The sequence below is a fragment of the Catharus ustulatus genome, chromosome 5 (genome assembly GCF_009819885.2).
Source record: "Catharus ustulatus isolate bCatUst1 chromosome 5, bCatUst1.pri.v2, whole genome shotgun sequence".
NCBI lineage: Eukaryota > Metazoa > Chordata > Aves > Passeriformes > Turdidae > Catharus > Catharus ustulatus.
The window spans coordinates 76,130,911-76,143,277 of record NC_046225.1 but is presented as its reverse complement, the minus strand read 5'-3'; the positions used below and the strand labels follow the sequence as shown (position 1 = coordinate 76,143,277).

At 54.8% G+C, this 12,367-nt stretch overlaps 1 protein-coding gene across 2 annotated transcripts in view; it reads left to right on the top strand.

The window, feature by feature from the left end:
• Positions 1-343: 343 nt before the first annotated feature.
• The window catches only part of SFXN5 (sideroflexin 5), a 113,504-nt gene continuing 101,480 nt past the window's right edge, over positions 344-12,367 (top strand). The window contains exons 1-2 of one of the 2 annotated variants that reach the window (XM_033060818.2): positions 344-460; positions 9,145-9,213. In XM_033060818.2, coding sequence (XP_032916709.1) covers positions 404-460; positions 9,145-9,213 — 126 coding nt within the window. In that variant the 5' untranslated portion in view covers positions 344-403. The remainder of the gene's footprint in view (positions 461-9,144; positions 9,214-12,367) is intronic. The other variant, XM_033060816.2, reaches the window with a different exon arrangement.

Genomic DNA, 12,367 nt, shown 5'->3' with positions numbered 1-12,367 from the left:
CATAGATGATGGAGGGATGAAAATTCAATAACATTTGATGTATTTTCTCAGAAGTTTCTGAGCTTTCACCTGTCTGTGCTTTATCACTCGCTCAGTCTATTGCACAATTAAGGCAAAACCCATTTTCCCATGTCCCGTTCACGGTCCCCCCTCCCTCTGGACTGTCCCCTCTCCCCGCCCGCTCCCGCAGTCCCTTTGGGACTACATTTCCCATGGTGCCCCGCGGGCAGCGCGCTCCCCATTGGCTGGCGGAGCGGGCGCGGCCCCGCCCCCGCAGCGGCGGGCGGACTCCATGTCCCGGCGTGCCCCGCGGCAGCTGCGGTTGGCCGCAGCCAATCAGCGCGGGGCCGGCAGGGGGCGGGGCCCGGCGGCGGGGGAGGCTGTTTAAAGTGGCGCTTGCGGGATGGCGGAGCCGGCGGACTATCCCCCGTTCCAGCTGGGGAAGCCGCGCTTCGAGCAGGTACGGCCGGCGTCGGGAGGCGGCGGGGGGGACACCGGGAGCGGCGGCGGGAGCTGCCCCCGCCCCGCGCGCGGCATCGCCCCCCCATCCCGGGAACGGAGCCCCCCGCTCCGCGCTCCGCTTCGCCCCGCCCCTCTCTGAGTACCGCGCGCTGATTGGCCCGCAGCCCCCGCGCCATTGGCCGGCTGAGCTGTCACTCAGAGCCGCCGCCCCCTGCCCGCGGCGGGTCCCGCGGCGCGCGGGCACTGGCGCGTCCCGGGCGCCCCTGTGGCGCGGGCGCAGCGCGCCGGGCCGGGGGCCCGAGGGTCGCGGGTTCGAGCCCGTGGGCGCCGCGGGGACACGCAGGGAGGGTCCCGATGTCGCACGGCGCGGGCTCCCCCTTCCCCCGAGGGGCTGGGGCGGGCGGACGGGCTCTGTCCAAGGTGCCTGGCGGGGAAGAGCAGCTCTGGGATGGAGCGATGCAGCTCCCCAGCTGCAGGGTGGGATGCAGGGATGCTCCGGGTGGGCGCCTGGCCAACCTCACCCGCAATGTCAGCATTTGGTGCCAGGGGGTTGAGGGTGGGTGTGACACCCAGGACGATGTACAGGACAATAATTGTGTGTCCTCCTCGCGGTCAGGTCACTCACCTGTCCCCAGGTGAGCTGCAGGTGTGGGGACAGTCCCTGCTGCCACCACCCAGTGTGGGTGCCCAGGGAGCACTTGTTGTGCTTGTGGAACCGGTCAGGGTGATAAAAAAGACATAACACCTCCTTCAGTCCCTCCTGAGCCGGGCAGGACACCCTGCAGCTCACTTGGGTGTGTCAGTGTGTCCCACCGTGGGACAATGCCAGGGCCACCATCACCACTGCCCACAACAACCCAGAGCCCAGTTTAGAATCCAGACCCCACTGACCCCATCCCAAAGGATGGGGATTGCCCTGGGAGCCGCTCCAGGTGGATGTTCTGCCTCTTCCCACACCCCACATCAGCCTGTAGGGAATGGGAACACCCTTGGGAATGGGAACACACCCTTGGGAATGGGAACAGCCCCCTTGGGAATGGGAAGGGCTCTGAGATCCCTTGGGAAGGGCTCTGAGATCCCCTCCAACCCAACCCCATCAGTGCAGGAAGTCCTGGGAGTGCCTCCCTGGGAATGGCAGGGATGCTCCAGCTCCAGAGGGAGCTTTTAATGAGGAGGAGGAGGAGGAGACGTTTCTCCCTCCTAGACAGCACAGACGATTCAGGCACGCTTGGCAGCGAGTCAGGCACGGGATCTGGGTGTTCTGTTCACTGGAGCAGCCTGCAGGACACGTTCCAGGGCTGGGGCAGGATGCTGGGAGCGCCCTTGGGATGGGTTTTTTGGGAATGCTTTGCCAGAGGATCACTGTGATCATGGATCAGCCCCTCCCTGCTTCAGGGGCTCTTCCCTTCCCTGTAAATGTTCAGGGAGCTGAACATTCCCTGTTTTCCCCTGCTCCCTCTGCCCTGTTGAACATCCCTGACAGCCTGGTGGGGTCACAGAGGAAGGGGGTTGGAATTTTCAGGGTTTATGGATGCTGTGTTGGCTCAGGATGCAGCAGCACCCCCAAATTCCCACTCCCACCATGGGCTGGGAGACCCCAGCTCCTCCATCCCTGGAGACCCCAGCCCCTGATCCCTGGCTCAGATTCCTCCATGGAGACCCCAGCCCCTGATCCCTGGCTCAGACCCCTCCATGGAGACCCAGCCCCTCCATCCCTGGCTCAGCCCCTCCATCCCTGGCTCAGTTCTGCATTTCCCCCTCCTGACCTTGGCGTTTCCTTCCAGCCTTCACTGCTGGAGAGGATCCCCAGTGCATCCATTCCCCAGGGATCAGCCATTCCAAACCTTCCCTGCCCGGTGTTCCATGCTCTCCCCACCCCTGCCTGCCTTTCCTGTTCTTCCCAGATTTTATCGGTGTCTGGGATCTCAGTTTAGCTGACAGAGATGCCTGCTGGTTCTGGGCAGGATCAGCGAGCTGGGGTGGTTGAAATTCCGGCTGTGTCCCTGTGGGATGGCAGTGATCCTTTGTGCTGCCTGGGAGCAGCTCTGGGGCTGAGCAGAGATTTGGGATGGCAGGGTTTGGGGCAGGGACATCCCTGGGGTTTGGGATTGCAGGATTTGGGGCAGGACAGCCCCTGAGGATTTGGGATGGCAGGATTTGGGGCAGGGACAGCCCTGGGGGTTTGGGATTGCAGGGTTTGGGATTGCAGGGACAGCCCCTGGGGGTTTGGGATGGCAGGGTTTGGGCAGGGACATCCCTGGGGGTTTGGGATGGCAGGATTTGGGATAGCAGGGACATCCCTGGGGGTTTGGGATTGCAGGGACAGCCCCTGGGGGTTTGGGATTGCAGGGTTTGGGATTGCAGGGACAGCCCCTGGGGTTTGGGATGGCAGGGTTTGGGATTGCAGGGACAGCCCTGGGGTTTGGGATGGCAGGATTTGGGGCAGGAACAGCCCCAGCCCAGGGTTTGGGATTGCAGGATTTGGGACAGCCCCTGGGGGTTTGGGATGGCAGGATTTGGGACAGGGACATCCCTGGGGATTTGGGATTGCAGGATTTGGGATGGCAGGATTTGGGACAGGGACAGCCCCTGGGGGTTTGGGATGGCAGGAACAGCCCCTGGGGGTTTGGGATTGCAGGATTTGGGGCAGGGACATCCCTGGGGGTTTGGGATGGCAGGATTTGGGATTGCAGGATTTGGGATTGCAGGATTTGGGACAGGGACAGCCCCTGGGGGTTTGGGATGGCAGGATTTGGGGCAGGGACAGCCCCTGGGGGTTTGGGATTGCAGGGTTTGGGGCAGGGACATCCCTGGGGGTTTGGGATGGCAGGGTTTGGGGCAGGGACAGCCCCAGCCCAGGGTTTGGGGGTTCTGAGATCCCTTTCCCTGCTCTCCCTGCTCTCCCTGCTCTGCCAGCCCCTGTTCTGTCGAGTCACCTTTTGCAGCTCCCTGCAGGAGCAGCTCCATCTCCCAGGGCTATTTTTAGGTGAAAGAAGAAATGAGGACGTTGGGCTTGAGAATGTGTGATAAAGACTTAATTTTCTGACAAGTAGGGCTAATTTGTTAGAAATATTTTTTTTTCCCGTCTTTATTTCCTCATTTTATTCCTTTTCCTGTGAGGATTTGCTGAGTGCTCCCTTCTCCAGGGAATCTCAGCTCTTCAGCTTTGCAAAACCAAGCCCTGGAATGGCACAAACCTGTTTGTGCCTTGGCACAGCCCCACTGCTCAATGGTTTCAATTGTTTTAATTCTGTTTGCTTCACCTTAAATCCCTCCTAATTAATTTAAAGCCGACATGAGCCTGGCTTTGAGCTCAACCCCACCCAAGCCTGGCTTAATTAACTCCCGTTTAAAATCAGGCTGTAATTAAAGTGGTGGAGTTGTCCCTGCACGGGCTCCTTGGAATTCTTTTCCTCCATAAATGAGAAACAAAAAGTCTCAATTTTCAGCAAAATTTAGATTGTTTTATTTTACATTCACAGAGCAAAGCAGTGCTGGGGAAGGTGAGGGGTCACTGCCCACTCCTTGCTCTGTCCAGTCTTGGTTTGCAGCCTCTTATAGCATGGTCCTTCATTGTAATCAATAATTTTTGGTTTCTTGCTGTCATAATTTTGCCAGGTGAGCAGTGTTGGCTGAAATAAATATCCATGTAAAGTTTCTGGGAGTCAGTCCCATGGATAACCACATGGCCTTGGTGGATAAAACCGGCAGAAATTGGGAAGTTCTGGTCTTGTAGATGGGCAGCATTGATAAAACAAAGGGAGGAAGTCTGAGTTTGCAAAATCAATCAGACTATTGGAAACTCTGATTTTACAAACTGGCAGTAGATACAAATTATTTAGGAACATAATATTAATGACAGGGGATTTAAAACAGAATGATTTAATCACATTTTTCCTCCATCAAGGGTCCATGCTTCACTTCACTTTGTATTTTGGTTTATACAAACCCCAATATTTCTGTGATTAACTCGAATCTTTAATCAATTATCACATCCTGCAGGTGATTAACACCTCACTAATCACCTCTGGGCTTCCCTCACATCCCTGGGATCGTCCCCTCGGTTCTTGGGGTCAGCTGGGATCCAGGACACCCCGAGCTGCCCTGGCAGGGAATTTTCATTCCCTGAAGTGCTGAGAAGGGCTCCCGAAATAGGCGCGATTAATCACAGGAAATCGGTGATGTTCACAGCGCTCCAGCAGCTGCTCGGGAACTGCAGGGGAGGAATTTGGGAGGGGAAGGTCAAACAGTGACATCTGCCGTGCCTGGGATGGGGATGGGATGGGATGGATGGGATGGGATGGGATGGGATGGGGGCACTGAGCTGTTCCTGGCTCCTGGGCTGCATCCTCCCATCCCATTTCCATCTCCTGACAGCTGCTGGTTTGCTGCAGCACGGAATCCCAGACTGGTTTGGGTTGGGATCCCACCCCATCCATGTCCCCAATGTCCAGCCTGGCCTTGGACACTCCAGGGATCCAGGGGCAGCCCCAGCAAATCTGGGAATTCCAGCCCAGCCCCTCCCCACCCTCCCAGGGAAGAATCTCCCCCAAATTTCTGAATTACTGGGAATTGCTGGGGCTCTTTTGGTGTTTTTTTCCCCTTGTGATTGGTATGCAGCTCTGTGCAAACCAATCTTGAACTGAGAAATTTGGCTTCTGGTCAGGAGAACAAAGTGGGAGGCAGGGAATGCCCTGGATGAGGGAAGCCAAGCAGGGAAGCAGCTCTGAAAAATCCTCTGCACAGCCTCTGAAAAATCCTCTGCACAGCCTCTGAAAGGGAAAAGCTCCAAGGGCACAGCTTGAGCCTGGCTCTGAGCTGGAGCCCAAGGAGCTCCCGTGGATCTGGGTTTGAGCCTGGCTCTGGGTTTGAGCCTGGTTCTGGGTTTGAGCCTGGTTCTGGGTTTGAGTCTGGTTCTGGGTTTGAGTCTGGTTCTGGGTTTGAGTCTGGTTCTGGGTTTAAGCCAGGCTCAGAGCTGGGGCCCAGGGAGCTCCCATGGCTCTGGTTTAAGCCTGGCTCAGATGTAGAGCCCAAGGAGCTCCCATGGCTCTGGGTTTAAGCCAGGCTCAGATGCAGAGCCCAAGGAGCTCCCATGGCTCTGGGTTTAAGCCAGGCTCAGATGTAGAGCCCAAGGAGCTCCCATGGCTCTGGGTTTAAGCCTGGCTCAGATGCAGAGCCCAAGGAGCTCCCGTGGCTTTGGTTTAAGCCTGGCTTTGCTGAGCTGGCTCTCAGAGGGCTCTGGGTGTGGATATGAACCCTGACTCACCAGTCTCACAGAACCAGGGCAGACCTGCTCAGGCTCAGTCCCTGCTGGCTTTGGTGTTCTCTGAGCACAGGCTGGACAAGTCCAGGCAGCAGCGCCCCAAAACCCAAACCAAACCCAGAGCCTGGAACAATTCCCAACCCTGCAGAGCCCAAACCAAACCCAGAGCCTGAACAGTCCCTGCACAGCCCAAACCAAACCCAGAGCCTGGAACAATTCCAACCTGCACAGCCCAAATCAACCCAGAGCCTGAACAGTCCCTGCCCTGCCCAAACCAAACCCAGAGCCTGAACAGTCCCTGCACAGCCTAAATCAGAGCCTGAACAATCCCTGCACAGCCCAAACCAAACCCAGAGCCTGAACAGTCCCTGTACAGCCCAAACCAAACCAAACCCAGAGCCTGAACAATCCCTGCACAGCCCAAACCAAACCCAGAGTCTGAACATTCCCTGCCCAGCCCAAACCAAACCCAGAGCCTGGAACAATTCCAACCCTGTACAGCCCAAACCAAACCCAGAGCCTGAACAATCCCTGCACAGCCCAAACCAGAACCTGAACAGTCCCTGCACAGCCCAAACCAAACCCAGAGCCTGAACAGTCCCTGCACAGCCCAAACCAAACCCAGAGCCTGGAACAATTCCAACCCTGTACAGCCCAAACCAAACCCCAGAGCCTGGGTGCTTGGAAATGGGGATTGGTGATTCTAAATGACATTTCTGTGCTGCCCCTTTGAACCTCAGGTCTCCTTCCCCCCCTTTGTCATTTACTCCTTGGTCAGGTGGGTGTAAAACACTGATGTTCCATTTCATTCTATTTAATTCCATTTCATTCTATTTCATTCCATTTTATTCTTTCATTCTATTTCATTCCATTTCATTCTATTTAATTAAATTTATTTTATTTATTCTTATTTAATTCCATTTAATTCCATTTAATTCCATTTAATTCCATTTAATTCCATTTGATTCCATTTATTTCTATTAATTTTGATTTATTTCAATTAATTTTGATTTATTTCAATTTATTTTGATTAAATTCTATCTATTTCTATTAAATTCTATTTATTTCAATTAAGTTCTATTTATTTCTATTAAATTCTATTTATTTCTAATAAATTCTATTTACTTCTCTTTAATGTTGCTTTTCTCAGTGTGTCACAGTGCTGAAGGCAGTGGGGAACTCAGATTTGGGATCAGATTTGGGATGGCCCTGCCCTGCTGTTGTTTGGGGCAGGGAGCCTGAGTGCTGAGCAGTGACTGCAGCAGCTCGGGGTCTGTGGGGTGAGCAGAGGGGTGAGCAGTGGGATTGCTGGGGGATGATCACTGGGATGATCAATGGGATGAGCAGTGGGATTGCTGAGGTCTAACTGAGGGATTGCTGAGGGATGAGCAGTGATCAATGGAGTGAGCAGAGGGATGATCACTGGGATGAGCAGTGGGATGATCACTGGGATTGCTGAGGGGGATGAGCAGTAGGATTGCTGAGGCTGACTCAGGGATTGCTGAGGGGTGAGCAGTGGGATGAGCAGTGGGATGATCAATGGGGTGAGCACTGGGGTGAGCAGTGGGATTGCTGAGGAATGAGCACTGGGATGATCAATGGGATAATCAATAGGGTGAGCAGTGGGGTGAGCACTGGGATTGTGAGGGATGAGCAGTGATCAATGGGATGAGCAGAGGGGTGATCAATGGGATGATCAATGGGATGAGCAGAGGGATGAGCAGTGGGATTGCTGAGGGATGATCAATGGGATGAGCAGGGGGACTGCTGAGGGATGAGCAGTGGGATGAGCAGTGGGATTATCGATGGGATGAGCAGAGGGATGATCACTGGGATGATCAATAGGATGAGCAGTGGGATTGCTGAGGCTGACTCAGGGATTGCTCAGCCCCCTGCACCCCTGGGCAGCGGTGCTGGGAAGGCTGCTGCCATCTGTGGGATCCTCAAACCCACAGGGAAAGGGAGGCAGCAAAATGTCAGGCTGAAAACAGCTCCCAAGTACCAGAATTAGTGTTAATTAGATCCATGCTCATTAAAAACCGCTGTGCTCTTTCCCTGGAGTTGTGTGGAGCTGTTTTGTTCCATGGGGTTGGGTTTTTTTCCTAGTGCAGAATGTGGAGGAATTACAGAGTTTGGTGAGAGAGGGTGCAGTGAGGAGGTCAGCAGGGAATTGTGCTGGGATCAGGGAACAGAATCCCTGCACAGCAGTGTCCTGGCCAATCCCTGGACAGGGATTTCTGCTGGGACCAGGAGCAGCATCCCTGGAGGAGCAGGGAAGCAGCAGCAGCACGTTCTGGAAGCGGTGCCAGCAGTGATTAAACGCTGTTCCTGCTGCTCCATCCACACTCCAGGCCTTTATTTATAGCCCATTCCTGCAGAACAAACCCAGCAGGAGCTGGGCCACGTGAGGATGGAGAATTCCCTGGATCCCAGAGCTCCAGGGTGGGCTCTGGGCTGTGTGGAGAGGCCACCACACCAGAGGGCTGAGGGTTGGAATTCCTGCCTCTGGCTCATGGAATCCAGCTGGTGTTGGAGTGATGATGTTCAGGTGTCCCAGGGGCTCCTAATCCCTCAATATTTCATTGCTTGGTGCTTGGGGTTGGTACAAATCCCACTGATATTGGGTTTTCACTGTAAACACTGAGTGTCCTTTCCTCTGGAGCTGCCATGCTTCTTCTGATCCTTCCCCTTCTCTGTTCACAGATCCTTTCCCTTCTCTGTTCACAGATCCTTTCCCTTCTCTGTTCACAGATCCTTTCCCTTCTCTGTTCTCAGATCCTTTCCCTTCTCTGTTCACAGATCTATTCCCTTCTCTGTTCACAGATCCTTTCCCCTTCTCAGATCCTTTCCCTTCTCTGTTCTCAGATCCTTTCCCTTCTCTGTTCACAGATCCTTTCCCTTCTCTGTTCACAGATCCTTTCCTTTCTCTGTTCACAGATCCTTTCCCTTCTCTGTTCTCAGATCCTTTCCTTTCTCTGTTTCACAGATCCTTTCCCTTCTCTGTTCTCAGATCCTTTCCCTTCTCTGTTCTCAGATCCTTTCCCTTCTCTATTCTCAGATCCTTTCCCCTTCCTGCAGACATTTCCTGCTCCTGGAGGTGCTCAGGGTGGAGCCCTGCTCAGGTTCTTGGTGGGACATTGGATAAAATCCAGGCTGGGTGTGTAGGGATAATAACAAAACTGCTGGAGAGTTGTGGTTTTTTTTTGGGTTTTTTTTGTTTTTTTTTTTTTTTTTCTGGATCCAGGGAATCCTGGAGTGGTTTGGGTTTCCTATCCCAGTGAAGACCTCCTATACCATTTATTTTCAGTTGATACTTCATTCTGCAAAGCAAACAAACCCTGAAAGGCAATTCCTCACTGAACATGGCTTTTTGTTTTGTTGTTTATTTATTTATTTTTTTTTTGTCTCCTGTTTTCCAGAGTTCATTTTATGGCAGATTCAGGCACTTCCTGGACATCATCGACCCCCGCACTCTGTTTGTGACTGAGGTAATGTGCACACCTCTGTTTGGGGCAGGGCTGGTGATTATCCAGCTGGAAGGAGAAACAATCTCTGCAGAGAGCAGCAGCACTAATGGAGCCGTGTTTGCAGTGGGTTTGTGTCTCACAGCTCATTGATTGCCCCGAGGAGTGCTGGCAAATCTGCAACACAAACTCACATCAGAGCCACAGCCCAGCTCCCTCTGCCAGCTGGGGAGACCTGAGCTGGATTTTGGCAAAATTGCCACTGGTTTTTATTTCTCAGAGGAAAATTCCTGCAGGTTTTCATGGCAGAAATGCAGGTGAGGGATGAGGGAGTGAATTTTAACTCCATGGAGGAGTGAGCAGGGTGGAAATCCAGAAGATTTTGCTGTTTTTTTTTTTTTAGTTTCTCCTGACTTGTTGCCCTGATTGTGACAGGATTTGGGGACCCTGCCCCTTTATTTCCATTCTGTGTTTGTCCATTTTACTGCAGCTCTTGGCTTCCCTCAGACAATGACTGAGGATGATGGGGAGCCCTGGGGAAGGAGAAGTTCTGCTCCTGCTCTGGAGCTCTGCCCTTTGGCCACAAAACTTTGGATTTTCAGTGAAGAGCAGCTGCTTTTCCTTTTTATTTTCTCTTTTTTCCACCCTGAGGCCGTTCCCTGTGTCCTGTCCCTGTTCCCTGGGATCAGATCCCAAATCCCTGGCTGAGCTCTGGGCTCAGACCCTGCTCTGAACCCCATGGGGTGACCCCTGGCTCACCCACACACCTCTCCACCTTCCCCTGGTCACCTTCTGAACCTTGCCAGGTTTTGGGAGGGTGGGAGGGCTGTGGATTCAGAGGGATCAGCTGGTGTCACTTCATTTTCCCTGACTTTCAAGGAGGTGAAACCCAGGGATAAAAAACAACAAAGTCTGAGTGGCCCAGTTTGATCCTGGGTGAAAATGGAGCAGGTTTGGGTCCAGAGGGGACCTGAACACAGCAGGGAGGGCTGGGGTCCATCCCTGGGGCTGGGGAGGACAGGCTGAACTCCAGCCGTGGCCTGGGGCTGTCCAGGAGGGAATTCCCTCTGGAAGCTGGAATTGCATGGCAGGGATGCTCAGGGGACCTGCAGCACCTCTGGTGATGTCCCCACCAGTTCCCTTTCCCTGGGGAAGCCTCTTGGCCAAATAATCACCTTTTTGGGGCACAAAATCTGCTTTTTGCTTGCTCTGCTCTGTGTGTTTGCAGTAGTTGGGGTGTGCAGATGTAAACTCGGGTTTTTCTGCTCCCCTGTGATAACTGAGGGGCCAATGCCAAGGTGGGCAGGGTTTGCTGAGCCCCAGGCTGTGCAGGGAGCTCTTCCCTGACAGATGGCTGCATCTCCCAGCCCAGGGCTCCCAGGAACAAACAAATCCCTGGGAAAAGGGGGGATGAATGAGTGTCTGCTGGGAGTGGAGCTTAATCCCGTGGAAAATGCTGGGAAGTGGGGTGATGTTGGATTTCTTGCTGGCTGTGTGTTCCATTCCACATCCCTGCTGGTGCAGGGTGGATCCTGAGGAGGGATGGATGGAGGGATGGAGGGATGGGGGGATGGAGGGATGGAGGATGCAGGGATGGAGGATGGAGGATGCAGGGATGGAGGGAGGGATGGAAGGATGCAGGGATGGGGGATGCAGGGATGCAGGGATGGAGGGAGGGAGGGATGGATGCAGGGATGGGGGGATGGATGGAGAGATGCAGGGATGCAGGGATGGAGAGATGCAGGGATGGAGGGATGGAGGGAGGGATGCAGGGATGGAGGGAGGGATGCAGGGATGCAGGGATGGATGCAGAGATGCAGGGATGGAGGGATGGAAGGATGCAGAGATGCAGGGATGGAGGGATGGAAGGATGCAGGGATGGAGGATGGAGGGATGGAGGATGGAGGATGCAGGGATGGATGCAGGATGCAGAGGTGGAGGGATGGAAGGATGCAGGGATGCAGGGATGGAGGATGGAGGAATGGAGGGATGGGGGATGCAGGGATGGAGGGATGGAGGATGCAGGGATGGATGCAGGGATGGAGGGATGGAGGATGCAGGGATGGAGGGATGGATGCAGGGATGGAGGATGCAGGGATGGAGGATGCAGGGATGGAGGGATGGATACAGGGATGCAGGGATGCAGGGATCTCCCCACGGGGGGAACTGAGAGGTGCTGGGATGATCAGTGCACTGACACTCATCCCTCCCTCGTTCATTTTTCAATAAAGCAGATTCTCAGCACAATTAGAAACCTCTTTAGAGGTGCTGGAGGCCCTGGGGGTGTCACTGAGCACTGGGTGCTGCTGTGCCTGTGTTTTCTGGGGGACAGTGACCCCCATCCCCCTGAGCAGCAGCTCCTGCTGCCTTTTGGGGGGCTGGAGCACAGAGGGGTCCTGGCCTGGTGTCAGTGCTGCAGCCCCCTCTGAGAGGGGCTTGGGTGGATAATTCCTCTAATCCCTGCCCCTCTAACAAAACCATCCCCTGGCAGCTGCACATTTGCAAACTTCTCCAGTAATGGGAAATGTGTCACTGCTGGGGTCACCCCCAGATCCCCCTGGGAGGGGAAATTGATGGGAACAATGCTTTTAATTGCTGTGTAATGAAGGTCCATGGGGCAGCAGGTCAGGGTTTGTGTTTGGGTTGGGTGCACTCAGCCCATGGGGCAGCAGGGGCAGGGTTTGTGTTTGGGTTGGGTGCACTCAGCCCATGGGGCAGCAGGGTCAGGGTTTGTGTTTGGGGTGGGTGCACTCAGCCCATGGGGCAGCAGGTCAGGGTTTGTGTTTGGACTGGGTGCACTCAGCCCATGGGGCAGCAGGGTCAGGGTTTTGTGTTTGGACTGGGTGCACTCAGCCCATGGGGCAGCAGGGGCAGGGTTTGTGTTTGGGGTGGGTGCACTCAGCCCATGGGGCAGCAGGGGCAGGGTTTGTGTTTGGGGTGGGTGCACTCAGCCCATGGGGCAGCAGGGGCAGGGTTTGTGTTTGGGTTGGGTGCACTCAGCCCATGGGGCAGCAGGGTCAGGGTTTGTGTTTGGGGGGTGCACTCAGCCCATGGGGCAGCAGGGTCAGGGTTTGTGTTTGGGGTGGGTGCACTCAGCCCATGGGGCAGCAGGGGCAGGGTTTGTTTTGGGGTGGGTGCACTCAGCCCATGGGGCAGCAGGGGCAGGGTTTGTGTTTGG